Source organism: Cheilinus undulatus, linkage group 14 (genome assembly GCF_018320785.1).
Source record: "Cheilinus undulatus linkage group 14, ASM1832078v1, whole genome shotgun sequence".
NCBI classification, from domain to species: domain Eukaryota; kingdom Metazoa; phylum Chordata; class Actinopteri; order Labriformes; family Labridae; genus Cheilinus; species Cheilinus undulatus.
Window position 1 is genome coordinate 13867713 of NC_054878.1, and position 27642 is coordinate 13895354.

The 27642-nt window shown below is 39.6% G+C and overlaps 1 protein-coding gene across 3 annotated transcripts in view; it reads left to right on the top strand.

The window, feature by feature from the left end:
* Nucleotides 1-26269, top strand: part of LOC121521870 (centrosomal protein of 128 kDa) — a 95157-nt gene extending 68888 nt beyond the window's left edge. For 2 of the 3 annotated variants that reach the window (XM_041806047.1, XM_041806048.1), the window contains 6 exons: nt 6893-6942; nt 8158-8181; nt 16529-16606; nt 18044-18157; nt 19509-19617; nt 25558-26269. In XM_041806047.1, the coding sequence (XP_041661981.1) occupies nt 6893-6942; nt 8158-8181; nt 16529-16606; nt 18044-18157; nt 19509-19617; nt 25558-25631 (449 nt within the window). In that variant the 3' untranslated portion in view covers nt 25632-26269. Of the gene's footprint in view, nt 1-6892; nt 6943-8157; nt 8182-15986; nt 16607-18043; nt 18158-19508; nt 19618-25557 lie in introns of those variants that run through there. The other variant, XR_005992896.1, reaches the window with a different exon arrangement.
* The last annotated feature ends 1373 nt before the right edge of the window (nt 26270-27642 follow it).

Genomic DNA, 27642 nt, shown 5'->3' on the forward strand with positions numbered 1-27642 from the left:
ACCAGTCTGAATCTTTTATACAAGGCAGGATGGATTCATGCTTTCATGTTGTTTCTGACCCTACCACCTGAATGTCTCAGTTGGAATCGAGACTCATCAGACCAGGCAAAGTTTGTCCAAACTTCTATCAGCCATTTTCAGCGAGTCCGTGTGAATTGTAGGCTCAGTTTCCTGTTCTTAGCTGACAGGAGTTGGGGCCCAGTGTGGTCTTCTGCTTATGTAGCCCATCTGCTTCACGGTTGTGCATTCAGATATAATACTCTGCATACCTTGTTTGTAACCAGTAGTTATTTGAGTTACTGTTGCCTTTCCATCAGCTTGAACTAGTCTGCCCATTCTCTTCTTGCCTCTGACATCAACAAAGCATTTTCATCCATACAACTGCCGCTCACGGCATATTTTCCCTTTTTCAGACTGTTATCTGTAAACCCTAGAGATGATTGTGCCTGAAAATCCCAGTAGATCAGCAGTTTCTGAAATACTCAGACCAGCCCGTCTGGTACCAACAACCATGACATGTACATCACTTGACTCTCCTGTCTTCTCCATTCTGATTCATGCTTTGACTTCAGCAAGCCTTCTTGACCTTGCATACATGCCTAAATGCATTAAGTTGCTGCCATGTGATTGGCTGATTAGCTATTTGTGTTAACAAGCAATTGAACAGGTGTACCTAATAAAGTGGCCAGTGACTGTAGATGAATACTGTTGTTAAAAGAATACAAATCCATACTGAAGGATGCCTTTTTTTATTATATAATGGTACATCTTGTTTTCAGGCAGCATTTAATACACACATGGACAAAATTGTTGGTACCCCTCTGTTAATGAAAGAAAAACCCACAATGGTCACAGAAATAACTTGAATCTGACGAAAGTGATAATAAATAAAAATTTAATGAAAATTAACCAATGAAAATCAGACATTGCTTTTGAATTGTGGTTCAACCGAATTATTTTAAAAAACAAACTCATGAAACAGGCCTGGACAAAAATGATGGTACCCTTAACTTCATATTTTGTTGCACAACCTTTTGAGGCAATCACTGCAATCAAACGATTTCTGTAACTTTCAGTGAGACTTCTGCACCTCTCAGCAGGTATTTTGAGCAAACTGCTCCAGTTGTCTCAGGTTTGAAGGGTGCCTTCTCCAGATGCCATGGTTCAGCTCCTTCCACAGATGTTCAATAGGATTTAGATCAGGGCTCATAGAAGGCTACTTCAGAATCCAATGTTTTGCTCTTAGCCATTCTTAGGTGTTTTTAGCTGTGTGTTTTGGGTCATTATCCTGTTGCAAGACCCATGACCTGCGACTGAGACAAAGCTTTCTGACACTGGGCAGCACATTTCTCTCTAGAATACCTTGATAGTCTTGAGATTTCATTGTACCCTGCACAGATTCAAGAAACCCTGTGCCAGATGCAGCAAAGCAGCCCCAGAACATAACAGAGCCTCCTCCATGTTTCACGGTAGGGACAGTGTTCTTTTCTTGGTATGCTTCATTTTTGTGTCTGTGAACATAGAGCTGATGTGGCTTGCCAAAAAGTTCCAGTTTTGTCCCGTCTGTCCATAGGACATTCTCCCAGAAGCTTTGTGGCTTGTCAACATGCAGTTTGGCAAAGTTCAGTCTGGCTTTTTTATGATTTGTTTTCAACAGTGGTGTCCTCCTTGGTCGTCTGTTTCATGAGTTTGTTTTTTAAAATAATTCTGTTGAACCACAGTTCAAAAGCAATGTCTGATTTTCATTTGTTAATTTTCATTGAATTTCTATTTATTATCACTTTCGTCAGATTCAAGTTATTTCTGTGACCATTGTGGGGTTTTCTTTCATTAACAGAGGGGTACCAACAATTTTGTCCACATGTGTATAATAGTTGGTCCTATTGCTCATTTATTATACCATCTCACTGCTCATACACTCACATACTGTACACCTCAGTACTCATGTCAGTAAAGTCTGCGAGGGTTCAGTACTTGGGCATATAGGGCAGACATTAGGATTTTGCTGTGTCTTGGTCTCTGCATGGCCTCTATTGGGCTGTTTCTTGCTGATTTAGGTAAACGTGGTAGCATCAGGCCATTGTGATGAGATGATGATTAAGCCTCTATTTCTGACCCCATTTAAAAAAAACACAACTTCCTTTGCCTTCAGACCCCAACAGCCATTTGAAATAAGTAGTTTTGTCAGTCATTACTGCAGTTAAAGGCTTGAATACTTTTTTCAGTAATTAAGAAAATTCATTGGTAACAACAGTTTTAAGATTTGTTTTCTTGGTGATGTGCAAATTGAGATTTTGTAGACGTTTTGAATAAGGTTTCTCTGTCTTGTGCTTGCTCTGTGAGGTCTCTTTCTCTTTGATGAAACAGAGCATGACAAGTGCTGTGAAAAAAGTATTTGCCCCTTTCCTGATGTCTTATTTTTGGCTGCCCACTGAGGTCAGTCCTACACATGGCTCTATATGTGTCTGACTGACTGACACTACTTTCAGAGCCATACCATACAGAGTTGTGCTATAGGCGGGGCTTGGTTGTACAGAAAGCCATCAGTAATGGCTGCCTCCATTGCGGTGATGACCTTGGATATAGCTTTAGCACTCTATCCATTTTACTAGACTACTTTTCTGTATGAAATAAAGAATAAAACAACCCTATAAGTTTTTCATGTTGTGAAAGGTGTTTTGGCTCTTCTGCCAGCCTGCTTCGGCATGAGTGTGTGATAGGGTGGAAAGGGTTACTTGCTGTGTGATAGTTTGTATACAGTGGCTTCTAGTGGAGTGACTAGCTCAGAATAAGCCACAGCAGCACTTTGGTCTGAATTGGACAATATTTATTTTTGAAACAAGCGTTGAGGGCCATACTGAGAGCTTTCTGTGACAGAACAGGTGTTTTCGCTCTCCTGTCAACCTGTTTTGGTGTAAGTTTGTAATGGTTACGGGAAAAGGGTTAGCTGTTGTAAGTGTTTGTATACAATGCCTGCTAGTGGCATGATTAGCTCATACTTAGCCACAGTGGTAGTTTGGTCAGAACTAGACAATGTCTTTATGTGTTTTTCCGATGTGTTTTCTCAGATGTAGCTGTAGGAAAGCGGCAGTTTAATCGGAACTGGAGCAGATTTCTTTTTAAACGAGTGCAGAGTCACACCAAAAGCTTGTCTCAGCACAGAAGTTCTTTTTGAGCGTCTCTTGAGCGGCCTTGGCATCAATTTTACATGAAGCTCCGCCGTTCACGATTTAAGACAGCAGTGGCCCGCACAAGACTAGCACATGCCCACTACGTCATTTGTCGCTATCATAGCCCGTCATGAATATGACGGACAGAATCACCAATCATCCTCTGAAGATTTTATGAAAAGTCCTGCCCTTCCCAAACACTTTCTTTGGGTGCATTATCAGATGATTGTGAAATATATAGTCAATCTGGCACGCCAGGTTAGCTGTATCCTCCTGACAGGAATTTGTGTTTTAAACTTTAAGGGTCCTTTAATTCTCAACCCAAAGACAGACATAAGGGACAGCACCATTAGAGACCCCAAAAACTAATCACTCTGCCAGAACACACAATTCAGTCTGGCATTTTAACAGGCATACCAGATTATTGCGGTCAGCCATATACTAGGTTTAACCTAGTCTTGTTTTATATTGTGGCATGATGTGTAGCTTTTTGAGATCTTTTAGCCTACTTCACTTTGTCATAGAGGTTCTGTTCAAGGAGTTCTTTGTTCAACAGGTCTGGCAGTAATCAGGCCTGGGTGCGTCTTTTATTTAACAAAGGGAGGGGGATTACTTTTTCACATGAGCCAGGTAGGTTTGGTCTCCTCAGTCATGTCAAAGAAAGGCCAAAACAGCCCAAATAATAATGTGAATCCTCTGCAATGGCTCCACCTAGCCAAATTCACAGACCTGCTAAGGCGCTGATGGAAGTGACGTAGTCCACTTACGCACCCAAGTAAACAGAGAACTGTATGCAACTGAGCTGCAAAGATTTACTCATTCTCACCATACCCAGTCTGGTTGTTTGAGTCTGTATTAGACTCTAACAGCAGACTTTATCTGTGTCATTTTTCAATACTTGCACTATTTAACTGAAGAATAATCCATATGATGTTGAAAAAGCATTAATGTCACATGTATTGCTTCCTGTGTTTGGTTAGATGCTTAGATACACAAATGCTCTGAAGGGTCAAGATTCATATATTCCCAAAAGGCAAAGTGGTATCAGTAGGATATTGTTAATGTGAAGCGATCAAATGTCTACAGTGAGTGAAAAGCTCTAGTTCTCAATACTGGGTCATCTTTAAAGCTGTAGTTTTTGGTGCAGCAGTCATTTTAAATCTTTATTAATCTGAAAACACTGAGCTCAGAACAGTAAATAGTAATTAATGGAAGAATGCTGCATTACAAATATTTCTAACTGAGATACATAAAAATAAAATGTTCTTTTAACACTACATTTTCTATCAGATTCACCATTTTATTAAAAGTTTAATCAACATTTCTTCTGCTTAGTAAAATGTCAAAGAGAATGAAATTGGGTTGGTACTGAGGCATTTTGCTAACAAAGCTCCAATCCTTAATCAATTTATTCCTCTAAATTAACACCTGATTAAGCAAACAAGCAGGATTCTTATTAAAATAATTTCTGTTCCTTTGAACAATAAACACAAGCAGTGTTTTTTCTCCTCCATTTGGTTAAAAATATTCTACAAGCAGCAAAAAATGTTTGAGTGAGTCCTCCATAGAAGCATGCATCACATGATGAAACACTATTTTATTTCTCTGCTTGGCTGGTTGTTAGTTCATAGTTGATTTAGCTGTTGAGAGCCATCTATTTCATTGACACTGCATTATTTCATATATAATTTATATAACAGGTACTATAACCTGACTTTCTTTTTTTCTATTTGGCCAAGATCAGACAACAGAACCTTTTTCACTCTGTCAGACTACTGGTCACTGTCAGAGCCATAAATTAGTATCATGACAGACTTCACAATGGTACCCTACCATCAGTCCATCCGATGTTATGATGTTGGAAAGAAGAGGGGCCTCTACCTTTACAGTACCTCTACATCACATCATAGGGTGCTTTTCAACAACAAGAAATTTCCCCAGGAACTAGGAACCCTCAGATGAACTTTGCTTTTCAACCACAGCTTTTTTTCTGGGGTAGAAAATCTACACCTTGAACAGTCCCTGCACAGGGGGTAGTACCCTGTCTACACAGAAACGAATTCAGGAGTACATGCAAACAGTTTTTGTCGTATCGGCATTTCATCCACACAGAAACAGCGTTTTGGGAGGCCGTAAATGCGACTTTTTTAAACTGGGTCACAGAGTGAACAAATGTTCACTGGCAGTGAACAGCCAACCGCATCTTTCTTGAAACGGTAACGTCATACATAGCATAGCCCACTTAAGCCACATGCGTGGGTCCAGCCAAAACAACAATGGCGGATTACAGGGTTGTGTTCGTGCTACAGAAGCTAATGAGTTTATTATGGCTTTTACAGCAAAATCTGATGCTCCTTTACCACCCCCGCCAACAACAAATGGTCATGGAGAACAGTATACACCAGATGTTTTTAGATCCATCGTGGAGAACAACCAGAAGGGCAACCCAGAGAAAGTTTTGGGAAGTTTTACGTAATCTTTTTCTCTTTTTCAGTGCATTTCCATGGCAGCGTTACAGTGCCACTTTTAGGCTTGGCATGTATACTACAGCGTTTTCAGTCGTTTTCTGTGGTTCCATGCTTACGCGGACATTTTCTGAAACGATACCGTGTTAACGGATAACTTTTTTTAAAAAAGAAACAAATATATCGTTTTCGTCTCCGTGTGGACAAAGCCTTACAGCTGAAGCCTTTCAGTGGACAGACAAAAAGTCTTAACCAAGTCCAGTTGGCCCATTCAGATCAAGCTTTGCTTAGCCATAACCTGGATGACTGAGCACCTAGTTATTTGACAGTGTTGATCCACCAGTGTTCGTTCAACTCTAGAGAAAGTTAACTAATCTAAGCACAGCCCACTGCAATTTCAAATCTAAGGGGATGTGGGAGTGTTTTGACAGAGTGTTTGGATGTATTTTATGTGTTTAGTTGTGTTTGGGTGTTGATTGTTGTACAGTGAACCCTGCTGGGGTTCCTTTGGTGATGTTTATGGTGATTGTTGTTGTTTTTGATGTGAGACACATTTGATGCATGAGCAAAGATAGCCACTGAGTTAGAGCGCCCTCCTGTGACTTCATGTGCTCCTAGTGTGTATTCTTCATCAGGGTGCATTGTCTTGCTATGAGGTTGACTCTGCTTTGTTCTTGCCAGAAGAGACCTACCTGAGATTTTTATGAGTTAACTCTATATGAGTTTAAGTGTATTTGACTTTATTATAGAGGTGTAACTTTGACTGAACAATTTGGTTGGATATGTATTCTCTTGTTGTTCCTGCTGGATTAGGCAGCAGAAGTCATCCGTTTTCAATACATCAGTTTTGGTATTAAATATTCTTTTATGAGATAAGTTGTTGTTCATTAAGAGGTGATATGTTTTCTTGTTGCTGCATAGGTTCTTTAGAACTAGCATTTTAACCATACATAAATGTGCAACTTTTCCCATCAAAAAATCCTTTAAATATCTGTCTAGGTGTTAGCATACAGTAAAAATATGTAGAAAAGACAGATTATGATGGTCACTACACATGTATTATGAATAGCGTGATCAGCAGCCTGCATGAATCATGCGTATTTGGGTATCAGCATGCATTTTAGTATTTCATATAGCACTAATTCTCCGCCCTATCTGCAGTGCTAAGGGTATTTCACTCTAGAGTTGTACCAGTTTGTCTCATGTCAGTTGGATTCCCGTATGAATGTAAAAACTGATGAAATGTTTTTCTTTCAGAGCTTTTGGAGAGGAGTCGCAGGAAAGAGGAAGAAATGAGGAGCCTTCAGGTAAGCGTTATCCATCTCAGTTCATCTTTGTCTGTTCATTTTTTTCTGAAAATCTGCAGCATGAATAGTTGATTTTAATTTCCACATGCCCTTATTTCATCAAGGTTATGGAAAACTGACAGCTGGTGCTATTTTTATGCACACAGAGTTGAAATTCTTTTTCTTGTGTGTGTTTTTTTTGGGCAAGAGCTGGCCTTTACTCATCTGAGTTCTGTGATGCACTGCTACAAACAGCGAAGCACAGCCATTGGCCTGACAGACTCCTTGCAGCCTTGCTTGGACAAGTAGCTAATTACTGCAGACACAAGGCCTTGGAGTTTAAAAGCCACCAGAGGCCTTGTTTCTGTCTTTCAGCACCGCAGCATTTACACTTGGCAGACCACCAACTCACCTTGTCTGGATTGGACTGGCCCCCAGCGCCTCACCGGCCCTTTACTCGCTATTAAAAACTGAAACACATACTCTCTCTACACTCACTAAAGTGTTGGCTAATCATTTGTTCTTTCCCAGTGTGTGTTTATAGCTCTGTGAAGGTGTTTTTGTGTCTGTGTTGGACACTATGGTCCCATCCATGGCTGCATGATAGCACCTGCCAGAGCTCCTGTGCAATTAATCAGCCCTCTCAGAGCCAGTCAGGCTTTTAATTATGAACGATGAGAACAGAGAGATATAGGGAGTGAGGGATGTATGTATGAAAGAAAAAATGTTTGGGAAGGTGCTGGGGAAAAGAAAGCACCCTTGTTGCAAGTCAGCAGCAATGCATTACAGTCAGAGAGGAGTGGGGGAGGCAGCTGTTTTGGGGGGTGGGGGCAGGTGTTTGTTTGAGTGGCAGATAAGAGGCATAGCATCACATATGCATCGTTAGAGAGGGAACATCAGTCAGGAGCTGGATGAGCGGTGAAAGCGGTTTGCTGTTGTGTATGTGTCTGTGTGGGTGTGTAAGTGTCAGTGTGTGTGATAAGAAGCCTGTTGTGTGCTATAGACTCTCCCTAGCCTCTGCATATCCCTCCCATGTTGCATATTTGTTGAAAAGCCCTATCCCTTCCTTCTGTCACTGTTCTCCCACACACTCTGGGATTTTCTCTGCTTATCTAAGAGCAGTTACCTGAACTCACCTGCTGTATCATTTCAAGTGAAACCTTTTTGCTCACTGGTGTCTTGTTTATGTTTTCTTTATGGGGGTAAAGTAATCTCACTTTGTTTGTGTCTTAACAGGATCGTGTTTTGGATCTTGAGACGGTAAGGTTTGATTTCTCTAATTAAATTAATGAATACAAGTGAAGAAAATAGGCCTACACATGCAGGTTAGACAGCCCAGAGTTCTGAAGTGCCCTGCAGTTGTTATATAATTAGAAACCATGTTGACTCTCAGCATGATTTGATGCAGTTGTGTAGGCAGGTTCACCTCAGGCTATGTTTGTTTAGCAACCCATTGAGGCTAACACAGGGTTAGAAATGATTACTTTAGTCAAGGCTCACAGCTCTGTTAATCATCATACATCTTGCTGATGGGGTTAATAGCCAAGCTGCACTGACAATACAGTATTGACCTCACCATCTAAACAGTTAAGATTCAGCTTTGAGGTTTTGGGCGGAAATTACCGAGCACAACAGAAAGGTTGTATTGACCCAAGCCCCCTTTTCACTCTCTTGAAAAGCATTAGATAAATGAAGCCATTTAATGCATGCTGCGCATCCATCACAATTATGCGCCATGCTTGGCCACATCAACCTTCAATTATCTGGCATGATAAAGAAGAGGTAATACCTCGGACCACTTCAAGTCAAATTTTTCTGTTTCGTGCAACAACACAGCTGCAGCAGCATCGACCCATTCTCCTGTCAGCATGGGTGGTGGGGATCAAAAAGACACTTTTCATGTGTGTCAGCATGCCATTCAATGGGGCAATCAAAGTGACGCCTTGTAACTACCAGCCCTTTTGATGCTAAAATGCTTGGTATGAATGGAAATAATAAAGCTGTTCAAACACACAATGGAAGGATCGATTGTCTGGAGTGCCACTTGAGTAGTTACTTAATTGTAGATTAAACTGAAAGTGCTGTAGCTAAAGCCATTACATAGTATTGAAGTCATGGTAAATGGTTAATGAGCTTTTATGGCACTTTTCTAGTTGTCTGACTACTCTACATTTAGCCATTCACTCAGTGTTTACACATTGAAGGCAAGGCTGCCATGTAGGTGTTAAGCTGTCATTATTAACTAACACCATTCACATGCATCTATTCACATTCACACGTCACTGGTGCAGCAATGGGAGCAATTTGGGGTTAAGTGTCTTGCCCAAGGACACGCTGATGAACCTTCTGGTTAAGAGATGATCAGTTCCACCAACTGAACCACAGTTGCCCCAGTCATCAGACACTATAGACCTTTTGCATGTAATTCCCAAGGGTGGAAAGTAACTCATTACATTTCCTTGCATTCCTGTAAGTGGCTGTCTTTTTGTGTGAATGTACCCTTTTGAGTAGTTTTTAAAATAAGTAATTTTATTTCTAAGTACCATTTGGGGTAACTGTTGCACCTAATAACATTTTGCATGTATTTGCTTCTATGCAGAGGTGGAGAAGGTACACAACTGTTGTACTCAGTTAAAAGTGCAGTTACTCTGGTTGAATTTTACTTCAGTAAAAGTCAGAGCACTGTCCCATAAATCTACTCATGCATTGGGAAAAGTATTTGATTCAAAGTTTACTTAAAGCACTGAGTAGCTACTGAGGAGTTGTGCAGTAAAGTATAACTTTCACTCATTAGCAAGAACAACAAGAGAGTAGATTTCCAACAAAATTGTTCGGGGTGAAGTTACACCTTTATAATAACGTTAAATACAAAGAAAAATGACAGCGTTTAAAGTATTAGATATTTTACATTCTGACAGAGCTGCAGGAAAGGCCTTTGTACACTGAGTCTGTGTTTTTTTTCATCCACATTTTTCGCGCATTAAAAAACATAAATCTCTTAGCGTTCTAATCATGTTTGCACACTGAGGCCGATTCAATTTAATGCAAATTTTCGCATCAATCCATGTCATATAAATGGTGATCAATGATTCTAAACAGCGCCTGCTGCTTCCTCCTCTCTGACTCACTCAACCTAACCCATAACCTCACTTTAAACACAGATTTTTTGTTTATTATGTGGATATCAAACATGGAAGTATAGCAGATAAAGGCATAAGTTTTTCACAGCCATCTAACAAAGACTGAATTAAAAAGTTAGTCTCCATCCCTCCAACTTGGCACAACTTTGACGTATGAGCTGGTGCCATGTGAAGATCTGTCAGGATGGATGAATCCAGAGGGATTTTTAAGGAGTGACAGTGCCACAGGCTCATCCTCGCTGCTTATTTTCGTTGCAGTATGAAACAATTTGCCACAATCTATGAATTTTCACAGTAAATACAAGTAAAACACAATAGACTCAGTGTGCAAGATTTTAGTGTGTGACTTTTGTTTGTTTGTTTGTTTGTTTGTTTTTTATTAGGGATCAAGAAAAAATGCATACAGACTCAGTGTGCAGTGACATTAACTCTTGAAAATCTGTGGTAGGGAGTGTCTCCTCTGTCTGGAGCCTTTCGTTTTGTCTTAAATGACAGACATTGCGAGACCATGCAACAGTGCCTGTGTTTATAAACCTGTTATTGTGAGTTATTTTTCCAGCCTTTATCTGCAGCTACATATGCACTTTCAAAGTTGTTGTTTGTTTTTAACTTATTGTTGTAATTTGTCTCTGAATTGTTTTATTTATTATGACGTATGCTGCTGACCTCTTGGCAAGGTCATCCTTGTAAAAGAGATCTCGATCTCAAGGGGTCTTTATCTGCTTAAATAAAGGTAAAATAAAAAAGCAGAGAGACAACTGCATTGCAAGGCAATGCATGCTGAGAAAGAATATGCTCAGTTCACCCAAAGGAACACCTAAAGCCACAGGTGGGCATCCACTCAGTGGATAACTTCAGTCATGATGCAAATGTGACGCACATCTAAAACACAAATAATTCACCAAAACATGACCAAAGGAACCCCAGCAGGGATTACTGAACAGCAGACAAAACCCAAATAAGACTAAAAACAACACATCTAATTACTCTGCCCACATCTCCCCAGATTTAAATTGCAGTGGTCAGAGTTTGGATCAGCTGACACTTTACAGAGTTGAACTAACACTGTTGGATTTAAACTCATTTATAACTCTAAGACTGAAGACCAGTTCACTAATAATCGAGTTAAAATTAACTTAAGGAGTTAAAATCAACTCTGAAATGTTAAACTCGGAGATTTCAAAAGTTTGCCATTGCATTGCACTTTATTTAAAAGGTTGCCTTTAAATAACCAATCTAGAGAGTCATTGTGTTGTTTTTGCAGACTTATGAAGGAAAGAGCATATTTTAATTTTCAGTAGAAACTACTCAGTACTCAAAACTACAAGTAAACTAAAACTTCATTACTTTTCAATTTTTAGTAGATTTATAAACCAGTGCTTTTACTTGAGTAAATATCCATCAAAGTACCAGTACTTTTACATGAGTGCAGTGTTTGTGCACTTTTGCATCCCCTGGTGTTGCCGCATGATCTGTCACATTTTTTCCCTCCCCTAACTGTAAAGCCAAAGGTGCCTCTTATTTTCAAGGTAGCAATGCAGAATGGGATGCTCTTGTCCACAAATTCCCTCCAGTAATCTCTGTAATTCACACTTTGTACACAGTTAGCTGAGAGAGCCTGAAATGAAAGCTTTGGATGCCTGCAAAACATTTAATGAAGGGTTAAAAAGCATTTTCGTCAGCAACGTCTTCTTTATAACAAGCACTGAATGAGTTAATGCAGATGTGTGCAATCACCTGTGTCGGTCAACACACACTGTTTACATGTGATGTTCAACCTAACAAGATACTGTAAATAGAATGATTTAAAATTTCTCTTTGTTCGGTCTGATGAGCATTTTTTGACATTCAAATGAAAAGAGGATTTAGGGTGGGCAGCTATGTAGGCATGAAGGTTTTTGTATGCTTTAAGATCACTGCCTGTGTACAGAGAAACGTGTCTTTCAGTCCACTCTGTTTGTTAGCATGTTGAGATGACAGTTCATTTGACAGTCACTGACAAGTAAGCTAATTCTGTTACGTTACTTTCTGTTACCTATGAAATACATCTAAAGTGTAATTATCAACTAAAATGCAGTCTTATGTCACCATAGCAGTCACGTGTCTGCTAAAGGTCATAAACATGTTTAGCCCCATATGGGTTCAGCATAGCATTTGTCAACCATATTGTGTCTTTCATTAACAATTTAAATGTGTTAATATAGATGTTGTATAGACTACAATGCTATTAAAAGAAAGGTGTAAGTGGGAAGCAAACAACAAGCCAAACATTGCTCAGAGCCTTTAAGTAAAGAAGAGGTATTTAAAGGAAATATAGTCCTCAGGGTTCCAGTTTCCAGAGGATAAAGGTAGATTTGCAGCATTAAAAAAATCAGTTCCCAAGATAGTCCTTGTCTTTCTCTCTCAATATTTTGTTTAATCTCCTGCAGCTACAGTCCAATAAAGGCAAACATGCTGTAATTATTATAAATGATTCCAGTATCAAACATCCTTCCCCTGTAGGCTCGGTGTATGTTTCTCCTGATGATGAGGTTGACAGCTCTAATGAGCACATCTTCAGAACAGTTAAATGAAATGTCAGAATGCTCATACAACATTCTCATCATCCCTGCAGCATAATAATCTTTCCCACATTTAATTCATATCTTCAGTATATTCCAATTACTCTGCTATGCATCAACTAATTCTTCTGGTGAAGCTTAAGCACTGATGGAAAGCATTGAGTGACATTGAAAAGCCATCTTAAAGGCACACAGAAGGGATTTTCTATAAATTCAGAGTTACAAGACAAAAATGCATTGTGTATATCCTTGAAGTTTAAAGAATTTTTGTGTTTTAAAAGTATTTTTAAAGACAGTTTTGCATTGTTTCCATTAAGCCTTCAGTGTTTCCCACAGGCTTTAAAGGTGCAGTGTGTAATATTAAGCCTAGTAGCATTTGGTAAAACAAACAAACTTGGTTAAATGAAACATGATGTCTATAGGTAGGTCTATCCTAAGTACTGTTTATCCCCCTGAAAAAAAATGTGTTTTTGTTTTATATTAACTCAGAATAAACAATCTATTCATACATGGGGAGGGTCCCATCCACGGGCGCTGCCATCTTGAATTTTTGCATTTTGCATGTTTCTCTGGTGAAAACTGTGGCAACCAGTGGAATTTAAAAAAAAAAAAGTGTATGTTATTTGGTCGCTTCTGTGGCGCCATAGAAACATGCAAAATGCAAAAATTCAAGATGGCTGCGCCCATGGAGGGGACCCTCCCCATGTATGAATAGATTGCTTATTCTGAGTTAATATAAAACAAAAACCCATTTTTTTCAGGGGGATAAACAGTACTTAGGATAGACCTACCTATAGACATCATGTTTCCTTTAACCAAGCTTGTTTGTTTTACTAAATGCTACTAGGCTAAATATTACACACTGCACCTTTAAGGTGACCTTGAACTGTCTGGAGAGTCTGGAAGCATGCTCCACTGGCAGAAAAACATTGACGTTTTTAAGTCAGATGTATTGATTTTGTGCACTTGAAAGAAAAATTAAGAGGCTTTAGTTATGAAATGTTGTTCTATATAAACAGTTGTCTTCTGTAGTGGTTAAATTAGAGCTGTACTGATTAGAAATTAGTTGATTCTAGTTTTTTTTTTACGGTCTGACCTTCTGTTAAAGATTTTGGATGGTTCCGATTTTCTTTCCTTAGAAATCTGTCGCAAAAATTATTATTTTTACCTTGTCTTTAATGGATTTTTATTATCATAATAAAACATTGACTATCAATATTTCATTTAAAACTTTTTTCAAAACTGTTTCATGTTACATGACCATCTCTGATTTTAACTTAAACTAATCTCCACTAGAAAACTATGTCACAGCCTTTATTTCCAATATTTTTATTTATTTTTATTCTGTAAATTACAGTAGCGTTATTTCATGTTAGTTTGCCAAAGGAAAACAAAATCTATTTAAATGATGCATGAAATTTATTTCTGAGTTAAGTTTACATTCTAGAGAGCAACAGTTGTCCATTATAAACACTCTGTCCCTCGTCCTTGTCAGTGTAACTCAGGATTTAATCAAATCACTGAAACAGAGAAGTTTACAGCAGCTGTATTCTCTCTTATTGCTGAAGGAATTATGAGTTAACCAACAAACAACTAAAATCAGAGACTTTCACTCAGCTAGAACTGAAAATCTCTCAGAGTTTTAACATTTTTCATATCCATTTTAAGTTCTGTTATTATTTTCTGTAAATACATCTGAAGCTCAGTCTTCTCAATAACGCACTCGCACACTGACGTTTTGTCACTTAAGATGAGAATATTACTAAAATACTTATGATATTTAGCACTCTACTCAGTCTGCGCATGCATGACAGAGACACGGCGTGAGCATGCAAATCCATGCAGACCTGAGATCCTATATGTATATAAGGTGGAGAGGAACTAGTGCAGGCAAAGTTCTGTGTTTCACCTGAAATGTGTGAAGGTATCGTTTTCTGTAGCTTGAGTGTCTGAAGCTCAATCACAGTGCAAATCGTTCTTACACACCTAATCTTGTGTGCAGCAAGACTTGTGCACTTACAGGTTCACTGCCAAGCAGGCAAAAGGGATGTCGGCTTTATGAAAATGTATCATTGGTGGGTCAGATGAGACTATGGTAACAAAGATTGGACTATGGTGGGTCTAGGGTCTAGGTAATTGATAGGAAACACTAGGCTTGAAGAGTTAGTCTTTCTTTTTCCAGTATATTACCGTTTCATGGTAAATTACTCACAGTAATGGCTAAACTTGCACAATACACAGAACAGATATATATATATTCATTGAGGGTGGGTAGTGGAGACAAGTTTCAAGATTCCTCGCTATCCTTGACACAATCTTTTTCAGAGCCTCTGCTGGCATCAGATTTACATGCCTTGCATTTAGAATTATTACAGCGGGGTGAGTGGGACACAATTGAGGACAAGAAGGGGGTTTTTAAAGTTATCCTGGAAGGACAACCACTAAAATCACAAGGAATTGCAAGGGAAAGGGGGTAAAGTCAAGGAAAAAAATCAATATGAAATAGCCCAAAAGCCCCTGATTCAAATGTCATTTAGAAACAAAACCACCACTGCCTTGTAGCTGAATACATCCCAAGCATTCATGGGAGACTAAGAAAACTATTAAAATAAAATACAAAAGCCAAAGGGCTGGTTTGAAGAGGAGAAACAAAATGGCTTTTTAAAATCACACAGCACTGGCAAACAATTATCTTAGAGGGTCAACTGGTAATCTCAAATGTTCACACAAAAGAGGTCTGGTAAAGCCCAGGTAGACACTTTTTTTTATAAAACACTCAAGAAACACAGAGAGGTGCTCTCCTTATCTCTGGTGGTGAGATAATGAGTCAGCACAGAGTGCTTCAAACCAAGAGTTTATATAAACTTGCCACACCTGGCCCCAGTCAGGAGCAACCAGCCAGACACACCTGACTCTGCACTGTTAATTCCCTCATCTGATTCAGTGACCAGTAAGACAAGAATATAAAAAGAGTATAAACTGTAAAATAGATTAATGATCAAGCATGTAGAGAAATATAATAGTCTTGCAGTTTTTTTAAGGAACAGTACATTTTTCTGCCCTAAAATTTTACTACCTCTACTGTCAATTTGGAAGACATTAATAAAACATAGCAGAACTTGCGGTATTGAAGTTGCACCGTTTGTTTTTTGGGTTCTGCTTCTCCCATTATCTCTTCAGATACAAAAGCATTAGTAGCCGCCTCAGAGCAGTTAAAAGCCCTCAGACAGCTGATCCAGCTGTGAGCTGTCATCAGTAATCAGCTCTTAAGTCGACCTCGACTGAGGAAGACGTCTCATTTCACTAAATGTACATTTTTTTGGCTATTCCTAACTCTCTTCTCCTCCTTTTATCTTCTTTCCAGGTCTTAAGTGAGAAGTGCTCAAAAACAAAGAAAGACACGAGACGGAAAGGGCAGCACAATTAAGGGAATTGAGATTCAGCTCTAGTATTTATTTTTGGATAATTCTCCATTTACCATGTGATTCCTTCATCATAGTGCTGTCTGCCTGTCAGTGCAGTCAATATAATTTTGGATTTGGGGATCTTAACTTGATTGCATATTTTAAAATTAAAATGATAAGAGGATATGAAAATGGAAACCAGTGACGTAAAAGTGATCTGTATGCTGTGAGCCGCCATGACTTGCCAGTTGTTCTTTGGCACTTTAACTTTCTTTTAATTCAAAGAACCACTTTCTGATTATTCTGGATATTTTTTCTTCCAGCCTAGCACAATTTATGGTAATGATTTCTTAGAAAAATCTTTTTACATTTGTCTTGTCTGTGCTGGTTGGAAGTATAAGCTTCAGCTTGAGATAAATGGCTTGAACGAACGACAGGGAGAAACATGAAAATAATATTGCTGTGTGAAAGGACTGATCTAGTGTGTGTTTGTGGTTTCCAGAATACCAGAGTAACCTTGGATCACTTGGAGTCAATTCCAGAAAAACCATGTCTGATGGAGAACTTCAAAGATTTGGAGGTGGGTTTGTTAAAGCCTTTGTAAAGGGGTTAGGAGGTTCTGAGATGACTCCTAAAACTGCCATCTTTTGATGCAGCAAAGCACAAAAACCACTAGGAAAGCCAACAAGACATATAAGCATGGGTATATTGAAAAGTTTATTAATTGTGCATTTTTGCAGTGCATTTTCTAAAGTAATAAAGTGTCAGGATGCATGTTTGTGCTGACTTAAAGCTAACTTTATAGAACACATAATGCAGAAAATAGTGCATTGGTAATTAAAGAATGCTGTTGTTGCATAGTTAAAGGGCTGGACTCCAACTCTGTTATTCACAGAACTCTCTGTACAGTCTGCCGCCCAGCTGATCAGACAGTTATCAGGGGTATAATTTGATGGCAATGCAAAACAAGCGAGCAGCCACCTGAAATATTTAAACTGCCACATGGGTAAATTGAAACACATTTTAACCAAAGTAACTACTTTGACTTGAGTACAGTACTTTTTCCACCTCTGCCTGGAGGGGTGGGGTGAAGCGCGAGGGACCCATGGCTCTTTCAGTGGAGATTTACCAGAAGCTCTCTCCAAACCTAGTGTTATGTGAAATCTCCCAGATTGTCCTGTGAATCACCAGCAAGATAGCTTCCCAAGTAGGGGTACAAATGTCAGTTGTTTTTTTGTAGATGTGAAATTATGACAACAAGCTTATATGACAATTTAAAATTGTTTCAATGCATTATGGACCTTTAGAACATTTTATCTCCATTATGAACCTTTTGAAAAAAATGTTTGCAGTAAAAATGTCTTCTGGTCTTGTCCTTGGACCTGTTAATGTAAATGCTGTCAATGACTACTAAGGACATATCACTGTACTCTACTGATTAGTCAACAGAGATTGATAAAGTACAAGAGTGTAGTACTTAAGAAAAAGTATAGTTACTATGGGGAAACTGAGTTAAGTATATTATTTTAGGCATTTAGGTAGGCATTAAGGTATTTTAGGGTTTTTGGTAAATAGTAGGTTGCAGGCTGAAAATTTCATTCATAACTGTATGTTATTGCCCCTGCTTACAAGCTGCAGATAGTTTCTGGGGAGTCTCATTTTACAAATGACTAAACATTGTAATGTGTGTGTATTTTGATTGATTTTGTTAATAAACTGAAGCTGAACTGAACTAAAGGGGGCACTTGAAATTTAGGAGTAAAGGTAAAAGCTAGAATCAGGACCTAACTTTTGCTACAATGGCAGACATGAAACTCTCCTCTGAAATTTAGTTTGTCATCATCGGTACATGTGATAGCACTAATCAGTATTACAGCCATGTATTAACATATCTTAACATTTTTCCCCTCTTAAATGTGAGGATTATCACTATTAAGATGTTCTGTCTTACGTCAAAGACAGTGAAATGTTTTATTTGCTTATTAATGGTAAAATAACCTTCATTTTGTGCCTTCAGGAGTCACAGCGGCAGAGGGAGCTGGTTGAGCAGCGCCACACCAAATACAAAGAGATCATCTGGGACCTTCAACACCAGCTGGACGAGTCCAAACGAAGAATCCAGGAGTGCAGAGTATGACACACAAACAGAGACTCATGCAGTTCCAGAAAAATGAGATTTATAATGGCGTACAAGAGCCTGCACTCCCAAACAGCAACCCACATCTTTTCTATTTCAGGCACTAATTGCTCTGCTTTGTTCAAACAGCCGCCGTTTGGATCAGGATAGCCTGACTTTGAGAGCCATTTATGAGTCTAGCTCGCCCACACTGCTGCCAATGTGTGCAGAGCTTCTAATTTGCAACTTGTATGAATAAATGAATAATTTCACATAATGGTAATGCATCATGGATGGACAGAGTGGATTAAGTGAAAGCAATAGCACTCAAACAAAACCTGAATTTTACCACTCACTCCTAATTGCCACAGTCTCCTTCTGTGCTGCAAAGCTGCCGAGGGAGCCATCCAGACATCATTGTTGACAGCTGATTGCCATCTGCAGTGTGAAACCTCCCCTAAACAGCAATACAGTCACTTCTCAAATGGTTTTAATCTGCCAGATTACCCCGTTGGTTTGCCAAATGACTCCCATGTCGAGCGATAAGTGGTGATTGCATTAGTTTAATAGCTGTTGCCCACCCGGGGTTTCTTTAAGAGAAAGGCTGGATGCAATGTCTTTACAAGACTTCCATCTTGATCAGAGTTAGCAAAGCCAAAACAACAACAAACAACTTCTACTCTAAATACACGCCCTATTCTTAAAACGGCAGCTCTTGAAGCTTTGTTCAGACATATTTTTGTCAGTGCTTGTCCTGTGATTACAGGACGTCTGTAATGGTAATGACTTGTAAAAAGAATAAAGGAAAGCAGTGAAGTGTCAGCCTTCAGCTGACAGCAGTGACTGGATGGCCCTTAAACAGAGTCAAAAATTCTGATTTGTTCATATTGGGATACTTTGCTTTCATGTTTACAGACAAGCAAACGCCTTTAGAAGATGCTTCTATCAAACCAGAGAGCACCCTAAATTACTTGCTGCCCAAATAAAATACTCAAGCACTCTGCAGAACACTTAGGATTTTCAAGCAAGCTTTCTGTGCAGAGCCAAATGATGGCCACAACACCATCCAGAGTTTTTGCATTATATTATTTCTGGTTTCTTTGCTTTGTTTATGTTTACTGTATGGCTGTAAACAATCACACTTGTGCCCCTATTTTACAAAGAAAAATGTAGCCATTGGACATCATTGATAACATGGCTGTATTGATGAATTTATTTGGGTGTACAACCACCAACCTTGGGTCCTAACCACCATTTCCAAAGCCCTAAAAAAACTCCTTCTCAACATACATGACAGCCTCACATTGATGCTAGCATGGCTGTAGGCTCTCAGCCCTGTCAGTTACTGTGTCCCTCTGTCTGTCAGGAAGAGAAGCTGGACGCCACCTCCAGGAGCCTTAAACTGACTGCTCTTTCTTCCTCCATCAAAGAGCCCACCATATTTCTGAGCAGCTCCCTGGGATCTGGCACACTGTGTGAGTATCTCCACGCTGAAACTACAAAACCTGCACTCTGACAGCTTATCTATTGCTGGGTTTGATTGTAGACATGTTTTTCTGCATCTCTGTATTTTCTAGATAATTTGAAAAAATGTAAACTGATATTTTTTTAAACTTGCCTGATAGAATCACAAGTCTGAGCATTACCTGTGAGGGGTAAAATAAAATCCAGGTCATTTGTATGCCTAATAATGAATATGAAAACATATATATTTTTTTTAAGTTAATTCGCAGTTTTTGTTACTTTTAAATATTTGCAATCCTCCAGTTTAGATAGAAGATGGCCTCAGCTTTGATCAGACATAGATGCTGACAGGCAGTGCACAAATTTACCATTATAGTAAACAGCAACAGCCACCATCGTCATTAAAGAAATAGAATTCATTTGACACTTAATTTCCCTGTCCTCATCATTGCAGCCTTTGCTGAGACTGTCGTGTCTTCTGATGGATGTGACAGGTCAAGCTGGGTAGAACAGCAATTTACATCATTGACTCCAGTACAGGAGATTTGGGGTTTGAATCCAGATCTTGGCACAGTCAGTGTCCAGTGTGGACTCTTGAGCAAGGTCCTTAACATAGTGAACACGCCTCTATCTCCCAGATGTAAGTCGCTTTGGATAAAAGCGTCTGCTAAATGAGACTATACTGTTGTACCAGCTGGGTATCATCAGCATAGAAATGGTATGAGAAACATGGGAGAGGAAAGTTACACCTATTGAGGTGTTATTGTGAAGAGAGAAGAGGGGTTCAAGCACTGACCCTTGAGGCACACCTATGGATCAGCTATGTGTGTTTGGACAACTCCCTTCCAAGATACTCTGAAGGATCATCCTGAGAGGAAGGGCATACACAAGTGGCTAGAAGATTATGTCATTCCAAGAGCGTAATGTATGGAGAGGAATCTCTCTGAATTCATGCCGTTTTGCCCTAGCTTTTGTTCCCTGATAACCTCAGTGAGCCACGAACTGAGGGTTAAGTAGGTTTGGACACTAGAGGGAAGATTTCATTGTTATGAAACCGTATCTGTTAGAACCTCAAGAAGTTCTGGTGTTCTAGTAAAGAGACAGTCACTTGAGTAAAGGAGTGATCTGATAGTGAGGTGTGCAAACCTGTTTGAAATCTAAAGAAGACAAAAGAGAAAGGAATCACTTGCCCAGGTTTTATCAGTGTCAATGCTCGTGTCTTCCTAGACATCAGAGGTGTGCTATAATCAAGGGTGTCTAACAGGTCTAGTTCCACGACAAAGGTCTCCAGATGACACACATGTTGGTGTTTAATGACAGAAGCCTTAATTTTAATGGGAGCGGTAATGTTATTGCATGCTATTCTAAGGAGGAGTTGTTGTTTAGTGGCAAGAACTGTTTTAATGTCCTATTTTTGGAAATGAGGATGCCTGGATGACCTCTACAAATGAAATACTGTGGTGAGTGCTCCTGGTTTAATTATGTTTTCTGGTCCAATCCAGGTTTCAGTAAGGACAGGTGAGAGCATTTTAAGGGTGACCAGTAACCTTCCGTCATGGGGCAAACAACTGTTGTAATGGTTATCTGACAAGTCAAATCCTGAATTAACGGTGATTAACCTCATTTTTTGGAAAGCTAGCTGCACACAGGCCTGTTTGCTCCAAGACCTGTTGATTCAAGAAATAATTTCAATAGAACCTGTCTGACAAAAGAAATGCATCATGCCACTATCCAAAGAAATTCAAGAACAAATGAGGAACAAAGTGATTGTAATCTGTCAGTCTGGAAAAGGTTGCAAAGCCATTTCCAAGGGGGAGTTGTTGTTTAGCGGTGAGAACTGTTTCAATTTTCCATTTTTGGAAATGAGGATGCCTGGATGACCTCTACAAATGACATACTGTGGTGAGTGCTCCTGGTTCAGTTATGTTTTCTGGTCCAATCCAGGTTTCAGTGAGGGCAGGTGCCAGAATGTCTGATCGTTTTCAAGAGTGCCTCAATGAATTCTGTTTTATCGACAGCAGATAGACAGTTCCAAAGGCCACAAATAAAGTAGGAGTTACAAGAGGGTTTCTGTGGTAAGGAAAGGGGGTTGGGATTGCATTTCCTATGACAGACGGGTTTTTTTCTATACCTGTGAAAAATAAGGATTTGTCTGGAAGCTGTAAGATCCTGACAGATGTCAGCATCTTTCAGTTTGTATCTCTGGAACAAAGCAGTTTGACATACCAGCGTTTGAGCCTTCTATCCTGTCAGGGGAAAATGGTCACCTTGTAGTGTTGTGACAATACCAGATTTTAAACTATTATGACTTAAGCAAAAGTCAAACCACATAGATAACCGTTTAATACGACAGAAACAAAAGTAAAAGTACGAGACACAGAATATTGGGTAATCCCCTGTACACATTTTTGTATTGAAACATTGCCAATTTATTTGTACAATTTTAATAGGGTGCAGCAGCTGTGGTAAATCTCAGACTGAAGATTTGGGATTTCTTTAAAGTTTTGGTCCTGTTTGAAGACTATCATGTTATAACACGTAATATTAACAGCCTCACTGTCTTCTGAATTGATTTACATGCAAGAATACAGATGCATCTTTAAAGATAAAATATCAAGTAAAAGTTAATTTATTCTGGTGATTTATTTCAAAAAGTTAAATTCCTTGATATTCAAGATTCTTATACAAACTGAAGTATTTCAAGACTTTTTTTGTTTTAATCTTGATTATGGCTCACTCTCTAAATATGAGAATACTGTGGAAAAGTCCAGTTTGCAATGGTTTCCCAAGCCTTCAGTCTCACTCTGGGTCAGTACACACAACCACAATCATGGGGAAGACTGCTGAGTTGACTATTGTCCAGAGGACAATCATGGACACCCTTGACAAGGGGGGTAAGCCACAGAAGGTCACTGCTGAAAGGGCAGGCTGTTCTAAGAGGCTGTATCAAAGCATATTCATTAGTGGTGCAAAGATAAACCGATCTGGATCGGTTAGCCGATCTTAACATCAAAGGTCCAGTTTTTGGACCGGTTTTAACGTCAGAGATTGGTTCACTGAGGCTCTACTGCTTGTTATCATAGCAAGCTCCACCATGCTTTGCTTTAGCGTCTTTAATCTCGCACAAGCCGCAGTGACCTTTTGAGCCGTAGGTCCTCGGAGGTAGCTGGATGTGTTTCACCGATCATCGCTGAAACATATTACAGTTGCAGTTCTCCACCTCAGAAATCAAGTCATGTGGACTTCATATGAAGCAAGGATAATAAATGTTTGCCTGTCTATACACTTTGGAGAAAAGCGATTCAGTACAACTACAGTACCTTAATCTCACCCGTTGATACAGCAGAGCTAAAGTTTAGCTAAGATGCTAACACTAAACGTAATACAAACAGACCCAACACTTTTCTTATTTAAAACTCAGGGAAGTCTTCAGTTCTTCGGGGCTGCTGGGGTATTATGAGGTTTTAATGTGAGTGCTTCAACAGTATGACAGGATGGATGGATTGTGTTGCTCTTACAGCACAGTGGCACCTCAAACAGGAAAATCAAAACAAAGGACAGAGAAGAAGAGTCGTTTCTCAGTTAGGATGTGGTTGTGTATGACAGGACTGTCCTCTAAGCACACACTGTGTGTCAAGCAGACAACCAGAGGATAAAGAGGGGATAGAGCAGCCAGTGTAATTACTTCGACTGACTCACACAGGTCGATTCACTAGTCCTTTTCTTACCGAGACTCATGCAGGTCCTGTCTTGACCCAACTCTGTCCTTACAAAATTAGCACTGACACTCAAGTTCTGACTCTTCAGCTCACTCCCCAGCAATTTTGTCTACTTAAACACCTGGGAATACCACTGCTGAATATGTCTTTGCTTCACCCACTTTGGTTTGATTTCACCTGGCAGCAACAGAGAGTCTGGCCCACATCAGCAGCTCCTCCTATTGATGCTCAGAAGATGAAATGAAATATGCCCAGGGAAATGGATAATATAACTATGTGTCTGCTTCAGCATGGCTCCATTCCACAGTACAGTACTTTATAAAGCTGTAGTAGCGATATACATCATAATACATAATGTTTATACTGTGGCAGCCTTACAGCACTGTCATTTTTTCATGCTGTTTTTCAACATGGCTCCCAGAGCTGAAAGTTTCCATCAGTGCCCTGGAAGTGTGTCTGTCTGTATCACTGCCAGTGGCTCACAGCCAGAATCACTTGTAGCACTTTCCTAAGCTGCTTACTGATATTTGGCACAGTGTGAGAGGAGAATACTTTCTGTAGCTCTGTGTCTGTTGTACCTCCAAGAAATATTATGGCCAAAAGATATCTATGGCTATTTAACGCCAGTGTTAATATACAATACCGTTTTGGCTGTAACATGTAGTGCTAATCTTTAAGCTACTTTTTGTAAAGAAATACAATAAAACAGTGTTGTGATTGACATTGTGCTTTCCATTAACAACAGCAATGTGTAAAGAATGGGAAAAAAGAGTTTGAGAGGGTTAGTCAGAAGTTTATAACTTTTCATTGTATACTGGTTTTGATCAGTCCTTGCTTCGTTGTCTGCAGCTGGTCCAAAATGATTTTGATGTGATCGTATCACACCAGTTTTAGCTTCTCTCCACTGGCTTCCTGTCAACTTCAGGATCCAGATTAGGATTCTGCCTCCCCCACTAGGGCTGGGCGACATATCAAGTATATTCGATGTATCGTGGCTTTTGCCACACACAATGTATAAAATGACTATATCGCGAACATCGAGTATAAATTATGTGGAAGTTTTGAGCCGTCAGCGTGCATTTCTCGCTGGAGTTTTGCCTCTCCCATTGTCTCTGAACGCATCTCTCACAGCAGCTCTCTCTTCAATAGAACAGTCTATTTTTATCACCAAACTAGTGTCATTTTGGGCCAAATGAAATACAACTGCTGACAGGCCATTTCAAAATTTTGCGATAAATATTGTGTATTGGGATATAGCAAAAATATACCAGGATATCAATTTTAGGCCGTATCGCCCAGCTCTATCCCCCACCCTTTTACTAAGCCTGGGTCTATTGAAGGTGTGATTATGAGTTGTGCTAGGGTAGATAGAAGGGGGAGGTAGAGCTAAGCTTGCTAAGTCTGGGTTTGTTGAAGGTGGCAATGCAGTTTAGCCATGTCACAGGGTAGATAAGAAAAGGAATGTCCCGTTGAAACATGATGGGTGATAAGAGCTAGCATGGAAGGGGGATGGCTCTGGGAAGCTGGAGATCACTGTTCAGCCCTCTGGAGGTGTTGTGGGACTAATTGGATGAAACACTGACAAAGGGGGGGTTCCCAATTGACAACGCTGGTGAAGTGTAGGCTCCTTGCTGCCCATCTGTCGGCACAGCTGATGTGTGGAGGCAAATAGTAATGATTTAACAGGGTTTAGGGACTTCTTTGCTGAGTGCTTATCCTTTCTGTAGAGCACAAGTATCTTAAGTTTGGTTAAAATCTTTGAATGTTGGGAAACTCGACACTATCAGTAGTAGTTTGACACAAGAAGGTTGTAACACCTGAATATGCACTAAAAAGCATTATGCCTTTTTATCTTTTAATACTGTAATATGTTAACATTACTGCAATGGCAGAAAATAAGGTGAAATAAATTTTAGCCATATTGTCTGGCCCTATTAACTTTAAATGCTGACCATTATTGGTGAAGTAATTTGATGGTTTAGGCCTACGCTGAAAGAGTGGCTGCATTTGAGGTTGTGATGTTCTCTAAATACTATCACAGCTCTGGTAAGCTCATGTATCCACTTCTTTTTTGGTCAAGCCAATTTTCCACAATTAGCCTCCTCCACCATCTCATTTTTGTCGGTCTTGTCTGGGCATGTAACCGGGGAATAAAGCACTCAACGTTTTAGGTTGTGGCTGGGCAGTGTACAGGCTATAATGATCGTTTTTTTCTCTTTCCTTGTGCCACAGCTCCTCACAAACACCTTACCAGCTCAGACCTGGATGATTCTGCAGTCACTGGGGCCAAAACCTTCAAAGATTAACTCAACCTCAAGTGAACCTTCTATCTGTATCTACACAAACACAAACACTCGGTGCTAACAGCTGATTCTACCTGCCTGGTGCTTGTCCAGAACAAAGAACAAGTTGGCTCTACTTAAAGGTCTCACATTCAGCACTAATCCTCCTGGACTACCTCAAACAGGAAGTCACTGCGAGGTTTGACACCTAACACAAGTGTGGACACTGGTGGATGATTAAAGTGTTTAAATGTTATTTATACAAACTTCGGCTGAATGTATTTAAAGGGTTTAAACCAAAATAGTCTGTTACATTTCTTGCCATTGTTCCAACATTTATTTTATTCCTTTTTCAGCAGCTTTTTAAACAGTGTTTTCTGTATAAGCAATCTGCTTTTATCATCATGCCAATGTGTTTGTGCTAAGATGACTCAGAATGCCACACTTAACAAAACACTGGTGCCTTTTCAACAATATGCAATTTAATCATGAAAATGTGACAAATTGTTTGTTTTTCCACAGTTACAACCTCTTTAAATGTATTGACTGATTTTTTAAATGACTTTCTAGTTTTGTTTTATGCAGTATGAATTTCTAAAAAGTAATACCACAAACAGAAGTCTATTTTTTATGAAATGCAAAGGAAGTATATGCACTCTGAATAAATCCCCATGCATCTAAATGTCTAGTTTTATGAGCACACTTGATGGCTCCTTCATTTCAGAGTGAAGTGTTGGTTTTGCAGCAGCCAAGAGACTCCAGCTACTCCCAACGGTAAATCTTTTACTTTCCACTAAAATCCTACATCAGGGAGAACAACCTAAAGCCACAGGAGAGAGAAACGTCCTTTTTTAATTTACCGCTCAGCTTCAAAGGTGTAAACACAGTACCTGCTGTGTAAACACTTCCCAGGTTTGTACATAATCTATCTTGAGACTTTGCACAGCTGTAGAAATGTACTGTACGGTAGTGTGGAGTCTAAGGGTGACCAGCAACCTTCAGTCATGGAGCAAACAACTGATGTAATGGCTATCTGACAAGTCAAATCCTGAATTAACTGTGATTAACCTTATTTTTTGGAAAGCTAAGTTAATTTTCACTTGCCGCACACAGGCCTGATTACTCCCAGACCTGTTGAATCAAGAAATCCCTCAAATAGAACCTGTCTGACAAGTGAAGTGGGCTGAAAGATCTCAAAAAGCAACACATCATGCCACAATTTAAAAAATCAAGAACAGATGAGAAACAAAGTCACTGACATCTATCAGCCTGGAAAGGGTTACAAAACCATTTCAATGCTTTGGGACTCCAGTGAATCACAGTGAGAGCCGTTATCCACAAATGGAGAAAACTTGGAACAGTTGTGAATTTTCTCAGGAGTGACCGGCCTACCGAACTTACTCCAAGAGCGCATCCACTACTCATTCAAGAGGTCACAAAAGATCCTAGAACAACATCTAAAGACCTGCAGGCCTCACTTGACTAACCCTAACTGTAACTCTTCAACAATAAGAAAGAAACTCGGCAACAAAGCCATCCATGGGAGAGTTATAAGGCCAAAACCACTGCTGACCAAAAGAACACAAAGGCTCGTTTCACATTTCACAGAAACACCTTGATGATCCCCAAGACTTTTGAGGAAAATATTCACCATGGTGGTGGTAGTGTGATGGACTTGGGCTGCTTTGCAGCTTCAGGACCTGGACCATTTGCCTAATTGATTGAACTGCCCTGCCCTCAACCAGAAGATCCTGAAGGAGAATGTGGATTATGTAGCAGGAGAATGATCTGAAACACACTAGCATGTGCACCTCTGAATGGCTTTAAAATTATGAAGGTTTTAAAGATGCTAGCTTCACACAATTTTCAGCTTGAAAATGAGGTTACTCAGGATGCTACCTTGGATAAAAGCACCAAGGCTACTGATCCAGCACACATGCATTGGCATCATAAATAAATCACACCTTGGGAGGGCCTATTCATTTACTGGGTTTCTCGAGAGTTCAGCCGATTCTGTGAGCAGGCCTGCCTATTC